This window comes from Agelaius tricolor, unplaced genomic scaffold (assembly GCF_023055355.1).
Source record: "Agelaius tricolor isolate 1412-34295 unplaced genomic scaffold, bAgeTri1.0.p SCAF_1, whole genome shotgun sequence".
Taxonomy (NCBI): Eukaryota; Metazoa; Chordata; class Aves; order Passeriformes; family Icteridae; genus Agelaius; species Agelaius tricolor.
The window spans coordinates 51,577,908-51,605,351 of record NW_027269261.1 but is presented as its reverse complement, the minus strand read 5'-3'; the positions used below and the strand labels follow the sequence as shown (position 1 = coordinate 51,605,351).

The 27,444-nt window shown below is 43.1% G+C and overlaps 1 protein-coding gene across 1 annotated transcript; it reads right to left on the bottom strand.

Annotated features, from left to right (window-relative positions):
* HECA (hdc homolog, cell cycle regulator) lies at positions 1 to 25,842 on the bottom strand. Its single transcript, XM_071434119.1, has 4 exons — positions 25,463 to 25,842; positions 10,207 to 11,247; positions 6,956 to 7,110; positions 1 to 4,311 (listed from the first exon to the last, which is right to left on the bottom strand). The coding sequence occupies exons 1-4, from the start codon at positions 25,692 to 25,694 to the stop codon at positions 4,147 to 4,149; spliced, it is 1,593 nt and encodes a 530-aa protein (XP_071290220.1). The 5' UTR covers positions 25,695 to 25,842; the 3' UTR covers positions 1 to 4,146.
* Positions 25,843 to 27,444: the final 1,602 nt, after the last annotated feature.

The following is a 27,444-nucleotide window of genomic DNA, read 5'->3' as shown; positions in this document are numbered from 1 at the left end:
TTAGCTGTCTGGTATTTATTACTTTTTAATACAGAGAACTCACAACAAAATATTCTCTAACAACACACATAAATGATATCATAACCAATTATTTTAATTTCATCAACATTCATTTGCTATGTACATATTCTTCCATCTGCAAAAGTGCAATCCGAGAATGTCTCAACAAGAAACCTTTATGGACAAGTATATTTTTGAGGGGTGTTCTCACCAGTGGCCTTACAATGTGTTTGTCCTTGGTTACTTGGTACAGCAAGATGAGGAACACATGGGAGGGGGAAAAAAAGGAAAAAAGAAAAATATTGGGGTAGATGCCTCCCTTGTAGGAATATTCCTTATTTTTCCCATTAAACTTATTATGAATACACTGCTCATTACTGGAGATGTTAATGTAAATAGACTACAGGATAGTCTATGGTCTGGCTACAAAACACTGTAGTTTAAATGACTCTGCAGCATTAGACAGAACAACAATTTCAGGCTGTTCATGTTGGTAGGTGTCAAATTACACATCAGTGTGTAAAAGATGTCAATTTTGTTAGTTATGGTTATCAAAATTTATTTGTAGACATCTTGATGGATGAATTCAGTTTTACACATCCAAAATATGAAGCATACCTAAATGCAAGCCTCTCCTATGGAAAGGGGAGTTAACTACTGGAAAGAAAAGCATTTGCACATGCAACTCCTATTACTATCACAAGGAGTATCGTGCACTTAAGAGTAGAATGAACCTCCAAATCCAGAGGACCGCATTCTCATTTACAAAACATATTGCAGGCAAATTTAATCTAACCATGGGCCAGCTTAAAAAGAACACACAGCACCAGAGAAAGGAAAGGTAATGAAGAATAAACTAGCCAAGAATAAACTAAACAAAGCAAGCAGCTCCCTGGCTTGAGAGGTAATTTCCCTTATGATGCATTTGTAAGCTCATGACTACTTCCAGTGCTTGTTAAGACAGGAAGCAGAGCAACTGTGGTCTAGTTTAAGCTCCAAAGTAGCCATTAGGTCCCAAAAAAGTTGCATTTGCACTTCTACTTCAGCAAAGCCCAGGAAACTCTCCTGGCCAAAGGTGAGGGCTGACTGCTTGACTGGAATCTGCATGTTAGAGAAAATCGTGCATTTTCCAGTGACCCAAGAGCAGCTTTCAACAAGAAGCAGGGAAAGCCTTTACAAATTAGGAAAAATTTACTTTGGAGTGAAAGTTCAGAAAAACCTTTCTGTAGCTCAGCTGGTTTCCAATGAGGATCATTTTTACAGTGCTATATATGCTGCTAGCCTCCAGTTGAGAGATGTGTTTTACAAGAAAATAGGCATTCCTCAAGCAGTAGGTAAGACTCAACAGCAGAATTAAAAGGAAAAGCTGGCAAAGAACTAAACTGCTTTCTTAGATATATTTGTATGTAATTCCTTGTCAGTGTTAAGACTTTAAATGTGCTTTTCCCTTCCCATTTTCTCAGTCTGCTCCATTCCTGGTTTTGACTTGGATATGTTACACAATCTCTCAAACACTTATTTTTAAAGCTGATCATATTTCCTTTATTCCATGTCTACTCATTTTTGATTATCACCCATACAGGTCTAGAGAGGCATCCAAGAACTTAAAGGGCAGAATTATAAATTAAGCTACTCTAAGGGAAGCAAGTGAACAAGTATCTAGGACAACTCCAGATCCCACTTCTCCCCTACCATGTGCATTGCACAGTGACACCCTCCCAAACACTGCACAAAAAACAGCACACAATGCCATGTATCCTATATGGGAACTGACACCCCAGACTCATGACATGTGACTGGCACTGAAGACTGAACCTACAGTAAGAGATGTATGCTTTAATTGCTCTCTTTAATTGCTTCATTACAGGAGCTTTGTCTTTGCTGTGTGATTTCAGGCCGCTGCTTTCTGTCTGGTCTGGTTCTCACGGTCCTGCCAGGCAACACAACTCCAACCTTGTCAGCCACCCTAGCTCTAGCAGATTGCTCAACACACCATCAAAGCTGAAGGGCTCATATCCTTCTGGAGGAGTTAATCCAAATTATAATTCCATTGTTCTTCACAAGGGAAGTCTACACTGCACAGCTAATTAGCTTTTATCTCTAGAAACCTTCCTGCCCAGGAATGCCCAAGGCCCAATGCTCCTATGGACAATGGGTGCAGTGCTGGTCCCACTGCAGCTGGGCTGGGTGTAACTTTGTGGTAGCCATGAAAGGACAGTGTTAGAAGGCTCTCAAAGTCTTTCCCACAATTCTCCCAAAAGAAGAAACAGGTTTTCCCAGAACTGATGCAAAAAGGACAACGGCACAAAACCCCAAGAATGTGCCCAGACCCAAAACCAAGCCCAGGAGCTAGCACAGAAGGAGAGGAGCACCAGTGGTGAAGCTACCACAGCCTGCTAACACAGCTGCACCACAGGAGCTGGGGGGACCCCAAGGACATTGCCACTCCAACTGTGCCAACACTCTGTGCAGCTTGGGTATAAGCTGAAGGGTAGCTGCTAATGCTAAAAGGAGCTAATTCTGCAGTGCAGACAGCCAGGAAATAAAACTCTGAACTCGGCATTCTTACACACAAAGAAACATGGATATTCAGCTTGACTTTTATGTGCATGATAATTTCTTAATTCAGCAGAAAGTGTGACTCTCAGTCCAACATAGGAAAAAACACTACTTTGGCTTCTGACTTTTTTGTTTTCTTTCCCAGGGTGGCAGACTATCAGGGCCATTTTCAAGACTGTGATTTGAACAGATACACTCTAAAAAGATTCTAATTTGGAAAAACAAAAGATTTCAGAAGAAACAAAAAATAATCCCACCATGTAAACAGAAACAAACCCCACACTTCTCCAGTGGACAAACACTTCATAAATACACTATCGAGAAAAGCAAAAAAACCAAATGTCCCTTAAATCTCAACTGATTTGAGAAACCAAGCAAAAGATTAATGACCTATTTTGAAAAATTTATTTAAGGAAGGGAGAAATGGGAGTTAAGAAACAACAACTGCAGAGTCTACAGGGCCAAGCTCTCTGATACAAATTCACTGCTTAATGCAGTCTATAATGTACAGCACAGAGGCATGTAGAAAGTAAATATGCTAAGTTTGCTTTCTTAAAACATCTCCTTGTTTTTAGATCCTAGACTGAACACAATTTTGAAAGACAAAGGTGCAGCAATTAATTGTTTTAAAAGTGATGACATGTTTTGTACTCAGTACCTCTCAGCTCATACAGGTCTGAGGGCCCAGATCCCAATTCATGGTTCTCCTTCCAACCAGCCACACAAGCCTGCAGCAGACAGCAAAGCCTCAGTCCCAGCAGGCACATACAATCACATCCCCATTCAGCTCAGCCAGTTCCTTCCCTAAAATGTCTGTGAAGAAACACCTTTAAATAAAGCATGTTAAGATCTCCAGCTTGTTTTGGTATGAGCAGATGACCCAGCTGGGCACATGACAGCCCTGTTGGAAGCAGCACTATTGCCTGCACTACAACTCAGTGAGGGCAATGCACATCAAACACACATAGCAGGAAGACACAATGCCAAAAGAATTCATTCAAGATTGCATTTGCTGGCACACATTTACATTCACTTGTCATGATACCTCAGTTTACCCCAGTCATGGGAAATCTGAAAGAAAGCCTGCTGAGGGGACTGGCAACAGAGGGCCAGCTCCTGCACCCCTGGGAACCAATGCAGAAGGCCGAATGAATTCAACAGTAACAGAAACATTTCTTTCCAAGGATTTCCCATTTCCACCAAGCTGGAGGAACAACCCTATGCAATTACCCATTTTCCAACTGGACATATTTCTCTGTCCTTTATGTCTCCCCACACCCTTCCTATAAACTGTATTACAACTGTACAAAAAATAAACCCAAGTCATTTTTAGCTGAACTTTACCCCACACGTGGGATATATTGAAAGGCCATTAAATTGGCTTGCCTCCAACCTTCACAGAGATCTTTGCAGGAGGATTCTGGTTTTAACAACATGTATATATACATATTAATATGTACACTGACAAAGAAGCTGCTCTTTCAGTTAGAAAAGAAATTAGATTTCATCACAGAATGAATCCTATAAAAAGATATGTAATAAAGTTGAAATACCCATAAAATAGCTATTACTAAAGCAAAGCTTTCGTCAATAAGCCTCCAAAACTTTAAATGAAGAAAATGGCTTCACAAAGTGGTAGTCTAGATTTCCACAGTGAGGACATTGCTGGACGTTGCTGTATTCAGAGAAATACTGCATGCCAATCCGCACATCTATGACTGGCTTCCCACAGTGCTTACAGTTCAGCCGAGCCTGCAACAAACAAAGAAACAAACAAAAAAACCTTTTTGAAATAACCACACTCCCCTCAGCTTCTCACCTCTGGAAAACAAGGTGCCAGAGGCAGTCCCCTGTCCTCCCCAGCAGGAAACTGGCAGTAGTGGGATGTGCTGGTAGGGACATTCCTCACCTGGACTGGGGACTCACAGGCTCACACCATGCCTTTCACATTAAAGACCACCACCAAATTCTGGGGAGTGGGTCACCTCCCACTCTGACTGATGGAAGGTAGAGAATAGCAAGGTTTATTTTGTGCTGCTAAATCTCTGAATCAGTTCCTCATTTCCCAGCACAAGATGTGGTGTCTCAATAAATCATTTATGAAGCATCAAAGCTAAGAGAGAAATTTCATATTTGTGCCACAGTAATTCAACTATTTAGGTTGACATTTGAACATCATCTGTCTATGAAATATATCAGCATTTTAATTTATCAGCATTTTAACAAATGTATAACTTGATCTACTTTATCAGCACAACATGGTATTGTGTCACTTTAAATGTCTATTTAAACATTTATAGTACATATCAGGTCATACAAACTAAACATCACTTCAACACACAAACTATTCTGCAAAATCCAACTGAGAAAGAAGCAACATTAACTGGGTGGATATGAGAAATAATTCAAGGTCATAGGTGAGCATGGACAGAGCTATTAATATTCAGCTGTTGCAAAGAAGTCTCTTCTTCTGAAGAGACTTCAGAAGAAATCTACCTGAGAAACACAGCCCATCTGATACAAAGAAAGCATCAGGCAGCATGAAAGCTCAGCAAGCCTTTCAGAATAATCAAGAGAAGCAGAAGGATTTGAGACTGTAAAGAAGTTAAAGAGTAAAAATAGCAAATGAGCAGCGAGGGTCTGAGCTGCACCATAGTTTAACCTCACAGCCCAGTACACTAATGAAAGCTTCAGCTCTCCACTGAAAAGAACAAAAACTATTGTCTAGGCCACCTCAATTTAAGGGATTTTCCTGGATGAGGAGAGGAGGAAATTATTAAAGTACTATCCATGTTGAGATCAGACTCAAAAAGAAACAAATCAACAGCTTCACTGCTCTGCTTGAAAAGCAGAAATTTTAAGAAATACAATCTACTAGGTTATGAATTTTTATGGAACTCTTAACCAAAGGGTTTGCTCCTTTACTACAGTCCAGCACCTCAGCTAAGAGTCAGTAATCTGACAATGGTTGCAGTTTGTTATTCTACATGCAAATTTGTGATGCAGAATTAAATATTTTGAAGTAAGGCACAAAATTATTCATAATAAATCTAGAAAGGCAATTTGGAATTCTATTATATACCATATTTAAATGTCATTCTTCTGTATGCACAGAATCATCTGTAACAATCATGGTGAAACAATAATGCTTATTATCTGGCAATCACAGTCACTGCAGCTAATGCTTTTATAGTGAGTTTTTATACCATGGACTATCACACTGTCCATTAATCATGTAATTAAGGCTCTTGTATAATGAGCTCTTAAATCTTTTCTTTCAACAGAAACAATTCAGATTTGAAGCTGCTGACTTTTACAAAGGTAGCAAGTTAGTATCAGTGCTTTCCTTACCTTTAAAAGTTCCTATTTAAAAAAAAAAATTACAGCCTCAAGAGACACTAAATTTGGAGGTAATGTATCAGTCTGTAGTTATAACTGCTGCCAATGTCACCTTAACCAGCAGCAGCAACACCACTTGTCTTTTGAGCAACACATTTTGTTAAATACATTAAATTTAAAATAAACTGTCATTTTGCATCTTGACATACTGGTATTTCAGATGGCTTTGAAGTATGCACATTACCATGAAGTGATCCCAGTCTGAATGGGTGTATCTCTGCAAGGCTTCTGTCCTGACCTACTACTGTGTGTCTGACTGAGCATCTGTGTGTCTGACTGAGCATCTGCAGCAGAGCACTGAGTCATTCCCAGACAGATGTTTTTTTCACAGCTGCCTACCCCTACCTGCATGGCAAAAGTGCTCTGTCTATCACATGGACAATTAATTCTCTGGAATGCAAACAATCCTGCTGTCTCAGACACACTCTGGAGTAGCCCCAAGCCTTGGATCTTCCTCTCTCAAGGCATAGATGAGGTGAGTGTTTAATGAACTCCAAGTTGCTTCAGGTGGGTGAGTGCCATCACCAGGGTCAGCCACAACAAAGATTAAGGAGAGCTGAGTAATCTCCAAGCACAAAGACACTTTGGACCTTTCTGCTCCCTTGGCATTTTTTGTTGCAGTTATGATAAAACACAATTTATGAACTAAAAAATCCTGGAAACATGAAACATCTGCTCAAAAGGTGGAACTATACCTGGCACTCGTGATGCTAGTGACAAAGCATCAGATTTAATTACCAATGCATTTAAAGGGGGCTTTATTTAAAAACATAAGTGTACTAACCAGTGAGCCTTGCAATGACTTTAGTCTGGCTAAAGGCCATTGTATCTCTGAAAACAAAGGGACAGAGACCCATCAGCCCTCTTGCATTGCACTCATAGGCACAGGCTGGAAAAGAAGGATGGAAGGAGGAAAGGGAGAAAAGATACACAACCTTGACTTCATCTAATCAGTTGGAATTTCACCTTATGAGTGTTACTTATGTATGGTACTAACCTGACAACAGGGAGATGCTGCCAGAATATCGTAGGTGTACATAGTTCCCAGCTGATGCCAGCTTCCATCCCATCGGGACTTGCACTTAATGCAGATAATTTTGTGAACCCCTTCTAAGCAGTCTACACAAACAGCATAGAGGTGCATAAGCCTTCCTGTGGACAGAAAAGACACATCTTAAGGAGCAAAAAGGAGAATATTAAAACAGACATTTTCTGCAATGTGGTATCTGACCTTTTGTGATACAAATCACATATTTTTTTTTTTTTTCTTTATAAAGGGTGGATGATAAAGTAAAAAGTACTTCTCTACAGGAAATACACAGGCTTGACTGAAGCTGTACAGAACTCAGGAATTAGTCATCACCCTGCCCACTCTCCCTTACATCATCTGCTGGTAGATCTTAGCAGAATACTTTATAAGAGGAGTTGCTAAACCTCCAAGAAGAGATGCCAGGTTAAGCTGTAAGATCAGCTGCTGTGTTTCCAAAACCAGAATATTGCCCTAGCTTCATCCCCACCTGACATGAGAAGTGGAAAAGTGCTGAAGCTTATTAGCAAACTTGGTACAGATTCATTTAACAACTTGCTGGTATCTTCTAGTAAAGAGGGAACCAACAACCTAATAGTCCCCATGGAAAAAAAGCAACAGTCAGAAGAGCAAATTCTTCTCATGTACTTTCTTCTGACTGTTCATTAACAACAAGTATATTTACATTATATATTGCACATACAAAGACTTTAACATGCCATTCAGAACTATGAATATAATGAGCTCTATCAGCACCTTAGGCTCTGTATGCACAATGACTTTCAAAACCTGAGTTACATTTATGTCCATAAAAAACAAGTGGCTCAGACTTAGAAATCAAATATTTTCACTACATACATGTGACTGAACTAACCAATGCAAAATCTGAGACCGACTTTCACAAAAAAACAAAATTCCTACATAAATTATAAAGATCTAGCACCTAGATTATGCCTGAATTTTAGTGACTAAATTGATTTGCAATTTAATAGTTGTCTATTAGAAGAGGCCAGACACCAAGTACTAATCCTGTAACATACCAGATTTTGCACTGCTATGTAAGACAGAGCTAAGCAATACTGGCATTACAAATCAGCCACAAAACAGGACTGAGTTCAACATGTGTTCACCTTGGATGGCAATTTGTGCTCTTTAGCATCAAAGCACTGAACACATCACAAACTGTAATTCAACAGACACACATCTTGTAACTCTTCTACAAAAATGGGACCAAGATATTAATAATTTATGATTAGTCTGTACCAGACACTTACAAAATTAATAGTCTGTGTTTTTACTTGTTTTGGTTTTTAAGCCAACTATTTTAGAAAAACAAGATAAAACAGACTCTTCTTAAAATATACATACAAAATAGACTTAGTAGTGTGAGCTGGTAAAAGTTAAATTATTCTACACTGGCATGTTCAGCTCTAGAAAACATGATGGGATGAAACTAAAATGTATATAACATACATATAACATATATAATTAACTCAGTTCCTGAAGTGAACACTCAAGATTGGTGATGTTCAAACAACTCCATGCACAGCAGTTGAGCAGGAAGATAAATATCTTTCCCCATCTGAAGTTCTGCACCGTTGCTGCACTTTAAAATACTACATTCCCCCACCATTTAATTTTCAGGATACTTTTCGTATTGGAAATATGGCACCTGGTATCTTAAACATGCCTGAAGTAACATAAATGATTTTCTGTACTGAAAAGAAAATAACAGCCTGGAATAGCACCTTACAGCTTAATTTCATTTCAGAGAATACTTCTGGTAAGAAACCATCTTACCCAGGACAAGGAAGCAAAAATTTTAACAATTAATTATTCACAGCAACTTGTCTGAACAAGTTTTTCAGATATGTCATCCAACAGTTAAGAAATAATTAAAGTTAAAAAAAAATAATTTCACAGTTTCATTCTTAGAGGCAAATGTTAACAGTGAGTTTCGCTATTTTACTAAACCAGCATTTTGTACTGATAAAATGACAAGCACATTGTGTGACTCCCCATCAAAGCAAAAAGGCATAATTATCTCACACAGGTATATTATGTTTATCCTAGAACTTTCCTGGCTTGTATATTTGCCTATTGCTTTTCCTCCTTATAGTACATTAGGCAAGACAGAAACAATAATGTTAGCGTGAATACAGTTTAGTGACTTAGTGCATAGTGATTTAAGGAAAGAAAAAAATAAAATACAAAGTTTACTGAGCAAAGGTATGTTACACAACACATATTATGGCCATGCATGGGATACAATGTATTTTATTGAAAGGTGAGAAACTTCAATGTTAAAATACCTCTGGTTAATCCCTTACTAACACACATTTCAATACATAAGTCTGTGCTTTTGGCCACCAGACGAGGAACACTTTCTCTGACTAATTTTAGCCACGCTGCCTGCTAGCAGGCTGCAGGACAGGCACATCCAGCCATGTACCACCCTGATCACTTAAGTTTGGGCCACAGCTTTCAGGAAGAGCTGAAGCTCATGCTGGCCCACATTCGTTTGTCTCTCTAAGAGAGAAAAAAGAAACACGTGCTATGGTCTCAATTCATCTGAGAGCTAGGACATAATCAAGACATAGGTCAAACATGTGCAAGCGTGGAAATAAGTAAAAAACCTTCACTGCTACACTGCTACTTTAACACACCATATTAAAACCTTACTCTTACTACATTCAACCTCTCCAGGCCTGTGTTAATACAGACCAGACTACAGCATTTTCCGTATTTAAGAAATAATACTTTGCTATAAAACAAAACTCATACTCTGTAGTCTGAAAGCATGAGAGGTACCTCACCCTCATCAGTGGTACAAATACAACTTTCAGCCAGGCTGCAGCACAGCATGCTTAAATTGAAAAGGTGGTGTGCATCTTGGAGTAATGATCCCAAGAGATAAATGAGCATACATAAGCTCCAGAACAGACTGGCTGGAAAACCTTCCCATGGTCTACCTAGAAATCGGATCAGAACTTTAGTTGTAAGCCCAAACACAAGGCATGGATCTTTCTATACAGCATCTTTTTTAAATCCTTCTAAGTGTTTCGATCTGATCCACATGAGTATGTTGGACATTACTTCAAGCTTTACAGAACTGCTTAAAAATGTGGAACCGGGATGAAAATCTGTAATGGCAGGGACAGGGCACAGAAGGCAGTTCCATCATTTAATGAAACCTAGCATGACTGACAGACAACCTGTACCTTGAAGGTGACAGGGAACATCATATTCAATCTCATCGTGTCTCGATGGGCTAAGGAACAGGGTCCCGTCCACCAGCGGAAACTGTTCAAACACTGGCAGCGCCCTGTGGCACAGAGCACAGTTTACAACGTTCCTGTGGCTGGCACTGAGAGCAGCAAGGATGAACTTCCGAAGGTCCTCCCCTTGGCCCACCTGGGCATCGTCTTCCATCCGCACATGGAAAGTATTCAATTTGTGCCTGGGGATGTGAGTGAGCAGCTCAGACAGATCGAGCCTTCTCAGAAACTGCACTGGGGTATCAAAGTGTCCTGATCTATGTGCTTGCAAGCCAGCTGCCCCATAATCAAAATGTGCATTCCTGTACATGCCCCCCCCAGCCATGCTCTTCTTGTGGGGCTCCAGGTGAATGGCATTCTTCAAGAACTCTCCCAGGTACCGCGAGGAACGAGGGCCGCTGAAGTGCGTGGGGGCAAGGATGGAGTAGCCGGTGGGAGGGGACTGGCCAGGAGAGACACAAGGTGAGCGAACGGCGTAGCTGCCCCCCATGACCCCCTTCTCCTGGGAGTTCTGCCTGTCCATAGAGTGCCTTCGCTGGAGGTCATTACTCAAGCCCTTCTGCGGCTTGTTGGCCGGCCTGCCTTTTTTGGCCTCCTCCGCTGACTCCGTCACGGACCTTCCCGTACTCTTCTCCAACACGGATTTCTTCTTCTTGTCATCCTGCATTCGCTTCACCTGGTACCAGTCCGTGTCCTTCTTCAAGTGACCCTGCCCACAGCGACAGGAGCAAAACCGAAAAGCCAGGTCGTATCCCTTCTTGGTCCACATGTTTTGGCGACACTGCTTTTCATTCCAGCTCCTGGCTCTGCCAATGCAGTTGAACTGGACGAGGATGCTGCTTTCCCACTCGTAGAAGCACTGAAGGTGCATCCAAGTGCTGTAGGGACAGTGCTCGTTGTTGCATATAACCTTCTGGTAGTCATCCTTCTCCAGGTCCACGGGCCTCCCAAAGCTACAGATCAGTGGAGTAGCACAAGGGGCTTCTGTGGAGGGCAAAACAGATACATTAATAACTTAATGGCCCATTTATTGCAGTACTTTCTTTAAACACTGTGACAAACACACCCAAGCTCTTACTAACAACCTGTATTACTAAAGAGCCACAAGCACCAGCTCTGGGTCAGTGCAAAAAAGCAGTATTTACCAAAAAGAGATAAGCATGTGAAAGGAGATAATGAAATGCACAAATAAAGAAACAAGATGACACTACAGTCTGTGTAATATTCAAAACCAAAGCACCTCAGAAGCATTAGCCCTCCCTCAAGTATTTGTAGATACCGTTGCAAGGCATTAAGAAGCAAGGAGAAAGCATTGTGAATGTTTCTGGAGAGCTGCTTTGAAGCCTGAGAGGCAACATGGGGAGAACACACAGAGATGCCTGTTTGAAAAGCAAGTAAGCAATACCAGTAAATAAGCCAGTACACCCAGCTTTGCAATCATAGAGTGCAGGAATTGATCTTTTCTGAGGGAAAAGAAATTTCTTTTTTGGGGATTGAGCAAGAGACAACATCTAGGGAGAGAAGGAATGAGCAGAGAACTTTGAAAAGCACAACGAAGAGCTTACGTTCCTAGTACAGAAAGGAGGGCCTTCATTACATTGCTTAGGCAAATACTGACTACATCACCACCACTGACCTTCTGGATAGCTAAATTTCACAAACCAAACAGTTCTGCAGCACAGACAGGTGAAAAAATCCAAACAACATGGTATTTTATCAGCAAAGTAGCAGCTTTGCTATATCCATGAGCAAAGAGCAGTTGACTTCAATTATTTCACAGCAACAATATCAGCTTCTACACAAAAAAACGTTCCACAAAAGAATTTTCTGCATTTATGAACCAACAACGTTTTCCAGTTCCTCACCAAAGTACCACAGACTACGTATGATTCCCATTGCTGGCTGCTCTGTTGCAGCTGGGAGGCTCAAAAGGGATTGGAAATTTTCTACTAGAATTCTTGTAAGAACTTTTTAGATGCTGTAGCAGGTTGACCCCCACCACAGATGCTTACTCAAGTATGACAAATACTTCTTCTCTGTATTTCTGTCTTCCTTATTCTTTGACTTCATCAGAAAGTACTGCTCCAACAGGGCAGTCAGGCTGCCTTTTAACCTCTGTATGGCTGCTTTCATATATTAGCAGGCTTCTTCCAGGTCTTCCGTGGTCAAGTGCTGCCTCACCCTATCCAAAACACAGCACTTAGCTTCCTGAAGTTCCACTCAAGTCTCAGCCAGAGCCCCAGGACTCATGACAGAGCCTTGAGGAGAGAGATGCCATGACTGAAATTTTTTCCCCTTAGGACTTTAAATTTCTATCTGATAAGCAGGTTAAAAAACCACCATTCTGTTGCATTGTTTTTAATCCCATTTTTATCACTGCTTGCACAAATAACACTACATAATTTGCAGTAGAATGAGAGGTTTTATGCTCCTAGATGTACTTTGACTCCAACTCTCAGTATGAGACACACTATCCATCATCACCTGTCCTACAGCAGTAATACACAAATCAGATGCTCTGCAACAACAGATCTTTGCTGTGCTAGTGGTCCCTTTCCCAGCAATTTTTTGGAAAAGGCTATAAAAAACAAAATGTTCAAAGCTACCTTCAGTAAATTCAAGATTACTGAAGTTCTTAAAACTTACTTATACCAAAAAAAAGAGGCACAAATTGCACAGAAAATTGCACACTTTCCTGAGCCATTCCCTGGAAGATGCCACATCCTTCACTTAATTTCTCTCTGTCTCTGCTTCTAATGCCAAAAGTGGGACACTTGCAGGAAGAGCTCTTCTGCAATACCTTTCCTTCAGAGAGTGGCCTATAAATTGCAAGCAAAACAAATTCCCAAAAGCTTTCCTTCAAAGAAGAAAAAGGAAAGGAAAAATTCATTTGAAAATATGGACTTTTCAGTCATTAAAAACAAATTACTAAATTGTAGAGAAGAGAGACAAGAGAGGATTTCCCTAGAGACTCTTTGGAAGTTCCTTCTATAATGTGACAAATATTTTGCTATTGGTTGTCTCACGTCTCTGAAAAGCCCACTAAGAACGTGCAAGTTTGGAGATGTCTTTGAGAAGCAACAATTTTATTGGCTACCAGTGACTAATTTTTCTCCACTCTTTTACTGAGTGTTATTAAGTATAATGTTGTTATTATTTACTATAATATTGTTGGCCAAGAGCAGAAGTGAGCGATAACTTACCTGCTCTGAAACAAAATCTGTCAGTTTACCAGTTCAGAGAGTTTTTCCACCCATTCCCCCAGACTTTGATTCAAATCACACTACCCCAGCAAGCATCTCTGCAAAGCTTTTCTTCATTGTCAGTCTTTCCTTCATCATATTTAAGGTTTGAAACTAGAGTTCACAAATATAGCATCCTGCATCACAATTATGCAACCGACCTCAGGCCAGTTAAACTGAACCCATGAAAGGCAAATTGTCAGAAGTCATGTGAGGCAAGGTACCAGAGGCACCAGTATGAACAATTCTCACTTATACATTTCCTTTACTCATCTATTTTGGTAGATATTTCTTTCCACCATTACAAGAAGGTAGCAAAAGAAAAAGAACATGCCAAAAATCCACTTAGACTCTCACAGTGTTTCAGAGAGTAAATGTTCTAACAGTTGCAGGTATAATTATAGCTGACAGCTGAGAAAGTACTACACAGACAGGTCTAGAATTGAATACAGACACTATACTTGTTCATCCATACCGGCAGAGTTACCTGACTAAAAAAGGAAAGTGCTTCCTTGATCCCCCTTTGAACACGTTTTTGAGTTTGTATGCAAAAATATGATCTCTAGTCCCCTGAGAAGTTTACAGACCTTTCCTCACTATGTGGACAAAAAATGAAATTAATAAAATAAGTGACTGAAATACAAAAACCATCATCACAGACTATGTCTGCAATTACTTAATTATGATCATGTACTGGGTGTTTAGAGGCTAAAATAAAGGTGACTTTCAACAGAATTTTTCCCCCTTTACCTAGTCAGTCAATGGAAATACTGTGGAATAAGATCTTCCCCTTAAGAATTTACAGATGCCAGATTACCTGAGGAACTTCCCACACAGCAGAACTATGGGCAAGAAAAGGCAAAGCTGGAGTTCTGGACGATGTCTTCTTCAACATTTAATTTAACTAGATGATTGCAAAGTTTTCACACATTCCCTCATCTAATCTGCTCTATCTACAGTGTGAATTGGCTTGTCACATAATCTCCACAGCAAAAGCAGGTCTAGAGCAGCTGAAAGACAGCAACAGAATTTACAAAAACCTTCCATCATGCAAAAGACCCCAATAAACTGTTAAATGGTGGCACTGAGATTGCTTTGGAAAACATCATTGCTAAGAGGAGAAGCTGGTGTCTACTCATCTCCTCTGGGGACGCATCTGACATTTCACTACTGCCACTGTAGCTGCATAGGAAATACTCCAGAAAGCTAACAGGTCTCTCTGCCCTCTTGCCATGCTCCACAGCACAGTGATGCCATGCTACTCAAAGCACCTGCTTTCACTGATGCAGATTGGCTTTTATCAAGTCTGCTGGTTTGGAGAAGGCCTTGATTAAACTGCTGCAGGACTTCCACAACAGAAACTGAGAAGCCCAGCATGGCTAATTTAAGTTGTCTCAGCAGAAAGTTCTGTTGTTTTCTGTAGTTTTCCTGTATTTAAGAAAGCAGAAAATTCCACTACCTGAAAAGCATAAAAAAACCTCAAGCCAACATTTGGTTTTGCCACACATTTCAAATTATCTGTACAAAACAGACTGTGCAGGACCAAATATCCCTTGCAGACTTCTCTGTACCCATGTCTCCTGCCAAACATAACCATGCCACATGTTCCTCCATAAAGAATAAATGAGAAACAGAAAACAGCAATTTTTGTGCAATTTTCCCAGTTCATGGCAACAGATATATCTTAGAAGCAAAAGAGACAGCATTCAGATCAGTATGGGAGCCTCCTTTTAGGTAATGTGAAGAGCTCTTCCCACCAATTCACACCCTTGAAAGTGGTCTGGGTTGTTTAATCACCATTTTATAAATGAGACAGAACACTTTTTTTCAGTACTACAAGACTTTAAAAATTCTTGTTATCAAGCCCTTGTACTTCCCATAATTAGAAATAAATTTTAAGATATTCTTCAAAAGGTCAGAGCTAGAATCATTGTCCTAATGTTTTATGATGACAGTGTTAATGATTACTGTCAAGAGAGATTACGATGGGAAGTAAACAGAAATTACATGGCCAAACTGCCCATCCATACCTATAGCCCCAAGCTGGTTTGTCACCTAAATATATTTGCTTCCAAGTAGCTAACAGCTCAACAAGATTCTGATTTCCAAAGCTATGAAACTGAACTTCAGGGAAAATGAAAGATTACACGGTATCAGAGCAACATCTAATCTCCCAGCAGCTCCTTTCAAAAGAATGCCAAAATAATGATAAAAGAATTTCTGTTTAACTCTCAGTTTCAAGATGGGTTTCACAGCCTACGAGAACAAAACAAGACAGTGTGCAGTTTTGTGGAGCAGAACAGCTTCAACGTAGGCTGTCAAGTTGCAACTACAAGCGTGTGCTGCTTCTTTCAATACATTATGTTTCCACATAAAAAAATAAATGTTTTCTCATATTCCTCTGCAGTGATTTGGAACAGTGATTTTGAAAATAGTTGGAATGAGCAGTACATAAATGTCTTCTAAAACAGAAATAACATACGACATTCCAAACACACGTACATTTGTGCAAAGACAGCTCACTGTTTAAACCAGGCTGTGTTTTATGTTTGACAGAGTCACCATAAAATTAACTTTTCTTTCAAAAATGAGAATATGACAGAAGACTGCAAGAAACCTGGATTGGTTTTTCTGGCTTTTTCTCATTTTTTCTGTTCAGGTTTATAAACATCCATAAAAGCCAGGAATAGGAATAGAAACAAAATATCTGAGAAATACCTCTTTCAACAACAACAAAAAAAAATACTCCCACACAAACTGGTTCTACCTTTTAATAAAAAAGAAAGGCAGTATATGAAGACCATCCTTCCCATTTTATGACCCAAATGAAAGCAGCAGAACAACAGCTGCCTGAGGAACTCCCCTCTGGTGAAGTATATTAAGGAGAATGTTATTTACTTCTGTTTACACACCCATCATAAAACCAAAGATGCACCCAGCAAGCCAAATGCAATGATTCCATGGCTTCAGTTTCGTGACTGCTCTCATTTGCTCCAAGCCCTCAATGCAGGTGCCTAAAGCAAAATTCGCTCTTCCCCTGCTACGCTCCCACATTATCCATTGTGTTAAGCACCAGAGTTTTTCAGTCAGTGGACAGAAACAGATAATTATTTCCCCTACTTGTCGGCACAGGTTTCAGCTCACTGCACAGATTTGCCATCTCTGGTAAAACTCCAGGGAGGTGTTAAACATGTGAGGCTGGGGGCAGAGGGAGAGGGAAGTGCGGTGGCGGCTGGACCAGACAGCCCTACTGTCATCTTAAAACAACTGTCAGGCAACAAGAGGCTGTTAGGGATCTGCAAAAAGAAATTATCCCCAAAAAAAGGGAAAGGCCTTGGCACCAGATTGGTTGCAAAACACTTACAGTGGCTTGCTCTTGGTCTGCTGTTACCCTAGCATCTCTTCATCTATGCCAAGGAGACACTGGTTGCCAGCACATTACCTAGGCCAGAAGGGCTCCTGTGGGACACATACCTTGCAAAACAAGCACTTTAACCTCTACCCTGCTTTCCCATGAACACTGCTCTCTTCACAACCTTACACAGCCAGGAATTGTTCACTCTGCCAGCCTGAACCAGAGCTGAGTCTTTCCTGGGGAAGGCCACTCCCTACCAACCATCTGCATGAATCTTCTGAATTTCCTCTGCCATCAGCATAGCTTTATTTTAATTGAAGTCATACAATATTACTGCAGTAATACAGTAATGCAGCTGTAGAAAATAAACCACCACAACAAATCAGACAGAAAGAAAATTTGAATTAAGCATCTGATGTATTTGCTTTCTTGAACCTTGTAATACAATCTAATATTCCAAAGATTACCAAGATGTGACAAAATGGTATCGTCATACCCATAACTGGTTAAATAGTAAAAATTATATGCAATACAAAAATGACTGGCCACTTTCCTAAGAGCCTAAGTGCAGCAGAAGAATGCAATAAGAAAAAACTTTTCAAAAGTTGATCCAAAAGGCAGGCTTGGATCTTCAGTGCAGCAGCAACAACAAATAACAGCTGACAAATAGAAAGAGAAGTCTTTCAAAACAGCTCAGCTCGGGGCTTACACTGGTAACACTCACTGATCATGACTGATATCTCTTCAAAACTTCTTAAGCAATCTTTGCCGAATGATCAAGACGAAAGCTTCCAGGAGGGAAGGGAAGGGAAAAATACAGGACAGCAGCACCTGGTAAGCCACTCTTATCACAGGCTTTTTTCTGTGCCATAAGACTTCCTCATGCTCTTGGAAAGAGAAGCTAAGGCCAGCAGTCCATTTGCAGCAAGAACAGACAGAGCCAGTGGCCCCTGCAATGAGGAGCTGTCTGGAGTCAGTCTGGCTGACAGCTTTACATCTGTTATGCACCTACATACTGACATTGTCAATAGGTGCCAATCCAGAGCTCAATCCTGCCCCCAAGGACCACGCTGCTGCAGGCAACACCTACTCAGAAGGGATTTAAGGAGAACAAAGCCATAAGCAGCCCCTTCCCTCATGCTTTACTCCATGTGCAAGATGTCACTAATTCTATTAAGTGAGTAGTAACATGAAGTGATCACCTTCGACTAGAAAAGATTTTCAGTAATTTGGAGCTGCTAAAGGCTGGTTCAGCTGAGAATTTAGGTGATGAGACTCCCAGGGGGCTCAGCAGCTACTAGAAGCATCTCCATGCACTTCACTTATGCTAACTTCACATCTGACCTCCAAGGCAATCTCTTGACCACAAACAAAAAAAAAAAATTAAAAAAACATACCTAGCAACTTAGCAGCAGGAAAATACCATGGAAATCATGAAGGCTTAACTCATACCTGCCACATTAACACCTTCTAACTAACAGCACAGTCTGAGCTAATGCCTGTTTATGAAATCAGCAGCCAGCATGTGATACAGTTATCTGCAGCTCTCATTCAACCACCCACTCCCAGCTCAACCATCACCTCACCAAAGTAAGGCAGAAAATCAAAATTGAAACTGTACAAACTAAGGAATATAGGCACTTACATGTACACAATAATTTTGTAGCTTGTTTACACAGCCATCTGTGCTCCAAGCTGAACCTACTGCCTACGCTGCTGAAACCCAACATGAGAATTCATACGGTCTTGTAGAAATCACCATCATCTGTACAATTATCATCAGCCAACTTAGCCAGTTTCTTTCCATTTAATATATGTTGTCTGAATACAGAAAACAATCACAAACAAAAGCTTTGGCTTTTGCCTGGGCTATATAGACCCCCTCTGTATAGGAGAAATCTTGCCCTAGCTTGTGCTGTAACACCTGAATCCATGTGGAAATATCCCCAGAGAACAGACCTAAGCCTCTACCTGTATCAGTACCAGGACAACTATGCACCCTCAATACTCCCATGTGAATTCTGATTTGGTTTAACCAGGTCAGAAGACAACCGGTTCTCTGTGCCATAAGCAATCATGCCCCAGCTAGGAAGACTCCTCAGCATCATGTGGATTTTTCTGATGACTTCTATCATGGTGAATGCAGAGATTAATGACTATCTCAAGACTGGTGGGCCTTAATGTGTTTTTGAACACTGGCTATTGCTTAGTCTGCACATGAACTGTCCCCACAGAAAAGCACCGCAACGATTAAATCCTCTCGCTTTAGCCTCCCAAAAGCTTTTAATAACTTGAACTGCTACAGAGAACTAACCTTGGTGCTTCAAGAAACAGTCATTCTAATAATAACTAAAGCAGATTCTACTGTACCTGCCTTAGCAGGTTTTCAGTGGCAAACTCCACCTCATGCTGGAAATAAGAGATTAACTGTGGCATGCAGTAGATGCCCTAATGCCAAGCACAGATGTAAACACTGCAGGCTGGACTCGCTCAGACTGAGAGCCAGCTAGCCACCACACCCAGTCCAACAGCACGAGAAGGCAAGAGAGAAAGGAAAGCAGGTTGAATCAAGGGGTACCAACACCTCTTATATTTTCAGAGCTAGGGATATTTGTGTCATTGGTCCATTCTCCCCAAGTTTCAGTGCAACAGACTGTATTTTATTTTCCATGCTAAAGAAGCTGGTAGAAACTCAGTGGGAAACAGGAGATGCAGTACCCAGCATCTCTTCAAGACAGCAGCTCCTGATGTGAAGCTGTTGGTTCCCAGACATCTCCCTCATGATGCCAGGCAGGCTCCAGCCCTGCCATGTACCATCCCTGGCATCCATGTGGCACACAGAGACCTCAGCTGGACACTGCTCCTACAATGGGTATTTGCAGCACACAAGGGGAGATGGGGAGTGCCAGGCACACTCAACAGCCAGGCTCCAGCAGAAGCCACCTCCTCTGCCAGCAGGCATCCTGGGAGACAGGAACAACAGCAATATCCCTCTCAAGCCCAGGAAGGAGGACTGATAGATGCTCAAGAGACAGACAGAAAGGCATAAAGGTTGAAGTGAATGCTCTCAAGATAAATGTCACTGAAGTCTACCAGGAAATGCCAGTGCTCCACTCAAAATCCCACAAGCTTTCAAAACCGAATTACCCACTCCAGTAACTAGATTACTGTTCAAAAGGCCTCTTTGAAATTATTTGAATTTCTATCAAAAGAGTTTAAAGAAAGCCCATGCTCTATTAATCCTGTTATAATTTAGACACCTTGAAGATTAGCTGTAGTATTTTACTCTGAGCTGAATGCAAGGTTTTCCTTTTTTTTTTTCCCTTACACATGCTGCAGGAAGAAAAGCAGAGAAGGATGGACTTCTGCCAGCCATGACAGTACTTTAATATCAAAGGATGTCTCAATATGGAAGGCTGTAAGCGAGGCTGAAGAAAACTTACAAATGTCTCCAAGGGCTAGAAATCATTTTGTCACTACATGTTAGATCACTGTGAGTAAGATATGGGATGAGTACAGACAAAGCAAAGCTATGAGTTCGAAAACTGTATTTCCTTGTATGAAACAGAGCAAACATCAAGCCTAAACCTTACTCATGAAAGCACTACACTTGAACAATACCTAATCACATGAACACAGAATGCTGTCAGGGCACTGATAACCATTTTGATAGCAAATAACTTAAAAAACCCAAACTTAAATGGGTGTGTACTTGCTTGCATGAAAGGATAATATTTATTTTATTCAGTAACACCATGAACATGATTCCATTTGCAAAGATTTGCAAAACATGAACTGCATTTGCTACCAAAGCATGTAATTGCATAGTTTTCAAATCCTAAAACTAACATGAAAGTCCTTTTGAACCTGATTTGCATTGATAGAGACAGTGAAATTTGCATTCAATTGATTTCTGCAGTTAGAAGAACACAATGGTATTATAAGGCAAAATTATCTCCCCTTAGTAAATTAATAGGTATTAAATTTTGTAGTCACTGCAACAGAATAGAAACTTAATTTTCCAGGTGGTCTCACTGATACCAATGGGACTCCCTCGGGCTAAATAATCAGAAGGTGCCAATACTGAACATCACTGGAGTGCCAAACTGGAACTGGATGTTAGATGCAGCAGGGAACATTTGACAGCAAATATTAATCCAGACTTAAATACTACAACAATTCATTCTCTGAAAACACATTTTTAAATTAAGCATTGCATTGATGAATTTTATGTCCATCTTTAACTATCCTACATCCAGGATACATTTTTTTTTTAATAAATCATAATTGTTGGCCAGTCACAGTGTTCAACACATTACTCACTGTTGTGCTTACTGATTTCCCTCTCCATACACTTCTCCTACATTAGCATTTTTATTTGAAAGTAAATCAGTCTTACAAATTTGTGAAACCCAGGCAAAGTGTTCAAAGGCACACAAATCTGACAGCCAGCAGCTCCACCTGCCAACCAAGCAACTCACCAGCCCTGCCACTTGTGCAGCTTAAGGGCTCACCTATGGCGGGGGAAGAAAAAAAAGAGATCTTAAAACAGGTGGCCAGTAGGACAGTGATTTAGAGACAGTTATGCTGTGGGGGTATTTTTAGCTTAATTTGGCTGGCTTTACTGAATTATATGTTAAAAGAAAAAAGCACAGCTGAAGAGACACAGCTTTTTCTTTTCTCTAGTCTTCCCACAGCAACAGCACTGGAGAGAACAGAGTGACAATGACAAAGCGATGAAGCATCAAGATGTTAAGACAGGGATCACCAAGCCTAAGAAGAGGACTTGGCTCTACTGGACAATGAGATGAAGAATGGAAACAAGGCAAAGCAAATGGATAGAACAAGGAACATTAGGGTCAGAAACAAATCTGTGTCAAGACTAGAGCAAGACAATTAGAGGATAAAGGGGTAAAACAGCTGGAGCAGAGTCTCAAAGTGTCCAGCCTCAGCAAGGCAGAGACAGAATAGGAATATGTTCCTCAGAGCCTCAGATCTAAAAGTAAACCCTGTGGATTTTCCTCTTCTGATGATGGGGCAAAGTATCCACAAAATGTCACACTCATTTATGTCTGCAGATGAAGGTAACCAACTGCTGCCATGAGGAACACTGCCATCAATGGGGTCAGTGCAAAACCCCATGCAGTTGCTGGTATAATTTTACATGATCACAGCTCAGATTTTATACAAAGTAACCCAGAAAACTAGCTAGAAAATCAGAAAATTAAAATCTTTTTTAGAAACATCATTCAATCACTCTGAAGACAGGTAACCTAAGAAATGAGACTTTCTGTGACATCATATCTCACTTTCCCTGTGCACTGTGATACTGTTAAATCAGTCCACCCACACCCTATAATCCCCTCTCCGTGTCCTGTGCATCACTTAGTGCAGAAAATTGATGCACTTTGGTCAAGAAAGATTAATCTACCATATGGTCTGATGGAAGAGATAAAAACAGAGGACATAGCTAGAGAATGTGAATCCCCCTTGTAGGCATCATCCCAACACCTGCTAAGAAACTGAGAGTGCAAGGTAAGAAAAGCCATCACATCTGGTCAGTGCTCCCTGCCTTCCCGACTCCCCTGTGGGAGTCTAGAACCCTTCAAGACCAGTCTGAGCTCTGAACACACAAAAATCGAACCACCAAAAAAACCATAAACAAATGCCCTGTTGGGGCAGGAGAAAAGTCTGCTGACATTTCTCAGTCATCATGCCAAAAACTGGCTGATAGTTTAAAGGAAAAAATTGTGCAGGGATTGAGGCAAAATTTATCAAAATGTAAAAGTGAACAAGAACTTTCCACGATAAAGGGATGCTGTAGTGGCAGTTCCCAATCACATGGCACAGCTAGTCAGGGCTGCACAGAGAAGCCCAGAGGAAATTAAAAATTCTGTTTCATTATGCTACATGGATGAGGGGCATAAACAATACATGGAGAACACAACGAACTGTGAAGTCTTAAAAAAAAAACTATATCTGAATCACTGTCCTTCATGAGCAAAGCAGGGTCCTGATGTGACTGTGTAATCAGACCATCATACTGACATCACAATGCAAAGTCAAGGTCAGCACAGGCATTTTCAACTGCTAAATCTGCTGCTTTCATCTCTGCTTACTTCTGTCTTGCCACATTAATGAAAGCAAGCAGGCTATGTCATTATGATCATGCACTGCATTCCCAGGGTACAGGTGGAGCAGGAGAGCAGTGACACCAGACACACACAATTACGCTGGAGCAGCACATGGTGACAATGCAGAAGAGAAGAGGAGAGCCAGCCCGGGGTCTCACAGGACCAGTGAGCCTGGGCTGCACGAGTCACAGCATGCAGCTGCACAGCCCAAAAGCAGCACAGCTAGGAGCTTCCCTGCAGCCCAGCAGACTTAATCCACAACCCAGGTAGTCTCCCACAAACAGTCAAGACTTGACTGTGCACAGGAGAACTCTATTAACCCCACCACTCACTGCAGCAGGCCACATCCTCCATAAACTGCTTAGTGACCAAGCAGCCCTCGAGTGCACAGCCTCTTACAAATGTCTGCAGTCTAGTAATGGGCTAGTTGCCTCCAGGGCTGTGGCTACAGTACAGGGCTTAATTTCAGATTATTCGGGTTTGAAGACTTGAGGGAATCTGCTATCACTGTCTAATCTTTTCCATGCATGTGAGCCAGATTCCCAATTTTGCAGCACACCCTGAACCAAAACTGTTGAAAGCTTTGCACTTACCAGAGAGAATACAATTTATGAAACTTACAGCTCAACATTATCTGATGGGCAGTAGCAAGTGTAAAATAAAGCTAGCAACCACATATACCCCTCCAGCCTTTATGATTATCTGAAAATAAAGGTATGATGAGATGCAATGATCCTGTCAAGGCAAAGATCAGGTATGCTGACCAGACAGCATACAGCAAATGTTGAAGCCAAGACTACACCTCTGTGGTGAGAGGGTAAAAAAAAAGGGAAGTGAGGCATTTGGTGAAAGAGTCAAGGGATGCTTCTGACCACTGAAGTGATATGGAAGCAGGGAGAGAGAATAAAGGAGCACTCACTTCAGGTTAGATGTCAGAAAGGCAGCCTCAGCTTCTGAGGAAGCTGGCCAGCACAGGAGAGGGCTATGGCAAGCATGTGGCACACACAGCCTTAGAGCAGAAGAAGACTGATAACCAGTCTGGCTAGCGAGCTGTGCCACTACCAGCGTTACTTGGCATCACCTCCTGTGGCACCTGCAGATGGAACATCACCTCATCATCCACAGGCAATACAGCCACACCAGAAATGCACCACTGCTGCCACTCGTGCTTGAGCAAAATAAAAATTCAAAATATTGCTTCTCCCCATCCAGAGAAAAGCCAATGCGTAAGACTACCTGCAATGTGGATGTTGGACATATTACATTACTATACTGAAGTCATGATAAAAATACTCTAGCAATATTCTAACTCCTGTTTACCTCCCTTTTTTTTCCCCCTTGTTCATTCACTTAAAGCAAACATTAAAGAAAAAACGTGAAACAAACCCCAAAAGGAAATTCTAATCATTCTCCATGATTCTCTGGAGTAACACTCTCACAAAAACAGTCTCGCAAAGACCTTGTTTGCTGAAGTGATTTGTAATTAATTGATAATATTTCCAAGGAAAAGTTTCCATTAAATAATACGTGGGAATCAGTCATCTTGAAAACCAAACTAAGACACTTGGAAGTGCCTTTCTAACAGCCATAGGCAAAAATACTGTCACAAAGCATAATACCAGTCGTAGCCACCCTCCCACTTTTTGAAAAGCATGGAGAGTAAAAAGCTGAAATCGAACTTGGGAGAGGAAAAAAGTGAGGAGTAGGGACTCTGCACAGCAGTTTGCAAACCTAGCAGCAGAACTAAGAGGTGGGGTTTTTTGGCTTAGCAAAAGTGTAATAAAATCTTTGCCTGCCTTTAGTTTTAGCCTGACACATCCTTTTGCAGAGAAACAAACATGAATAGCAATCCAAGTTTATGCAAGGCACCACCTTACCAAACCCGCTGCGAACCAAAATCCAACCCACCGACCAAAGGCAGCATAAAATGGTTGATGCGAAGTGAGCACGTTGCCCTGACAAACCCAACTGCTGTACAGCGGCAAACAAAACTGACCGAAGAGCAGGACTCCATTTTTAATCGTGACGGAATAAAGCGGGCATTTTTCAACGGAGCTCCCAATCAGCCGCGGCGCGGCCGCTGCCGGCGAGCGCTGCGCTTCCCGCCCGCCGGGGATGCGCTCTGCCCCCGGACCGCGCTCCCGGGCCGCCCGCAGCCACCGCACCCGGCCTCCTGCCGTGGGCTCCCGCCGCTCTCAGCATCGCCGCCGGCCGGCCCCCGCCCTCCGCCGGGTCACCGGGCGGGGACACCGCGGCGCGCAGCCCCCGCCCCGCCGGGGGTTTCGGGGACATCCCGCTGGCGGCAGCCGCGCAGGGCCCAGCTGACCCCCCCGCTGCCCCGGGCACCTGCCCGCACACCCCCGCTCTCCCGGCGCGCCCCCGCCCCGCGGGTCCCCCCGCGCCGCCCCCCCGGTCCCGGCTGCCGCCTGCGCCACCGCGGGAGGCCGCGGGCCCGGCCCGCCGCTCACCGCTCTTGACGTCTCCGGGCGCCGAGCCGCCCGCGACCGCCGCGCCGCCCGCTCCGCCGCCCGCTCCGCCGCCGCCGCCCGCGGCGGCCGCTCCGGCTCCGCCGCCACCCGCGGCACTGCCACCCGCCGCCGCCGCGGCTCCGCCGCCCGCCGCCGCCCCGTTCTCCTGCTCGTCGCCGCTGCTGTTGGCGCGCTTGTTCTTCTTGCCCTTGCCGCCCTTCTGGTTCGGCATCGCGGGCCCGGCCGCCGCCGCGGCGGAGCGGGCGGGCGGCGGCGGCTGCGGAAGGCGCCGCCGCCGCTACCTCCGGCTCATGGCGGGGCGGCGGCGGCCGCGCTGCGCTGCGCCGCGCCCGCGGTGGGCGGCGGGCCCGGGGGGCCGGGCCGGGGAGGGTGAAAGGCGTGTCCCTCTCGGCCGCCCGCTGCTGCCACCGCCCCTCTTCCTCCCGGAGCAGGCGCGGGCGGCAGCGGGAAGCGGCGTGCGCGGCGAGGGGGGGCTGGGGCCGGGGTTGGGGCTGAGCCGGGGCCAGGGCCAGGCGCGGGCGGCGGGAGGGGCTTATCGGGAGAGGGAAAGCCCCGCTCCCGCCGGCACGGCCGGGGCTGCTCGCGTCTCCCGGGAAGGGAAGGTTGCGATCTGCCGCCGGGAGCCGGAGCTGTAGTCCGTGTCCCCGCGGCCGGGGCGCAATGACGGGCGAGCGGGGCCGGGGGTCTCCGTGTGCGCCCCTCGCCGCAGCCCCGGCCCCGGCCGCGCTCCCGCCGCGGCGCCCCGGGCGCTGTGAATGTCCAAGCAGCGGGGAACACTTGGAAAATGTCACCTGAACGTGCAGGAATAAAAAAGGAGATGGAAGGAAAGCAAAACAATGCGGTCTCATGGGGGAGCGGGGGCGGGTTAGGGAGCAGAAAACCTCACAGCAGCACAGCCCTGACTTTGGATTTCTCAGCTCATAGGTTCCTGATGAGGGTAGTCCGTGGGTGTCGGACTGCGGGGCGAACCTCCAGGAGATGAGTTACAGGAAGACTCGAACTGCCGCGCTCCTCTGGAGCAGAGCTGGAAGCGTCGTGCCTCGACAGAGGCGTTGTCGAGGAGCAGCAGCCTCATCTCCGGGAGCCCGGGTTCGGTGGGAGGCACTGCGGAAAATGGGTAACTGGTAATCGCGGGATTCCTGCACCCAGGGACACGAGATGCTGCCGTCAGCTGCAAAACAGCAGCACTCGTGACATGCCTTTCCCTGGCTGACGGGCAGCAGCTCACTGCTCATAGGTGTCACCTGCCCGTATGCTCACGTTGTACCTACCAGCTTCTCCAGTCTGGGAATAAAAAACTGCAGCCTATCATAAGAACATTATACCAGCTCCCAGGATGAGCCGTTATTCTGAGCTTGGCAAGCTTTTCCTTGCACATAATTAACTTTTTTTCCTTCTCATCCAGATCCTGGAGATGAGGTTTCTATGACTTCCTTACTGAAGTGGACAGGCAAGCAAGAAATTGAGCAGTTGCGTACTGGTCCGTGACTGGTCTGTGGCTGTGAGGACAAAACCATGCCTGAGCTGTCTGAGCTCTAGAGATCAAATCAAAGTGGATGGGTCAAAATAAGTGAGATCTCTCTGACAGGAATGTGCCACATTTTGTAAGTTGCAATTTTGTCTGAAGAACTGGGCAAACTGACTGGAACAGTTCCCAAATCTTTTCCTTTTAAAAATGGCATACATTCTGGATCATCTTGTACCTGTAGCCAGGGCCTTGGCTTCCCAAGAAAATTAGCAGCTGTGTTTTCAAATACTCTTGAAGCAACTATCACAAGAAGTTTCAAGTCAAATAGCCTAGTTTCTTTGCCTGCAGATGTCAGCATTTCAGAGATATTTTTTAAAAGTTCCTTTTGTTGCTGGAAATGTTCTGATATTATGTGCTTTCCAGTGTCTTGCATTCCCATAGTTAAATGCCCTGCCTACCTTAGTTCACAGTTTTGAAGTTTCTAAATTGCATT

Excerpts from the sequence above, each read along its gene's own strand:
- HECA (XM_071434119.1), bottom strand. The coding sequence starts at position 25,694 with ATGCCGAACCAGAAGGGCGGCAAGGGCAAGAAGAACAAGCGCGCCAAC. Across the intron at positions 11,248-25,462 it reads GCCCGGAGACGTCAAGAGCG|AAGCCCCTTGTGCTACTCCA; the intron begins GTGAGCGGCGGG and ends TGCCCTCCACAG. Across the intron at positions 7,111-10,206 it reads TGTTCCCTGTCACCTTCAAG|GAAGGCTTATGCACCTCTAT; the intron begins GTACAGGTTGTC and ends TTCTGTCCACAG.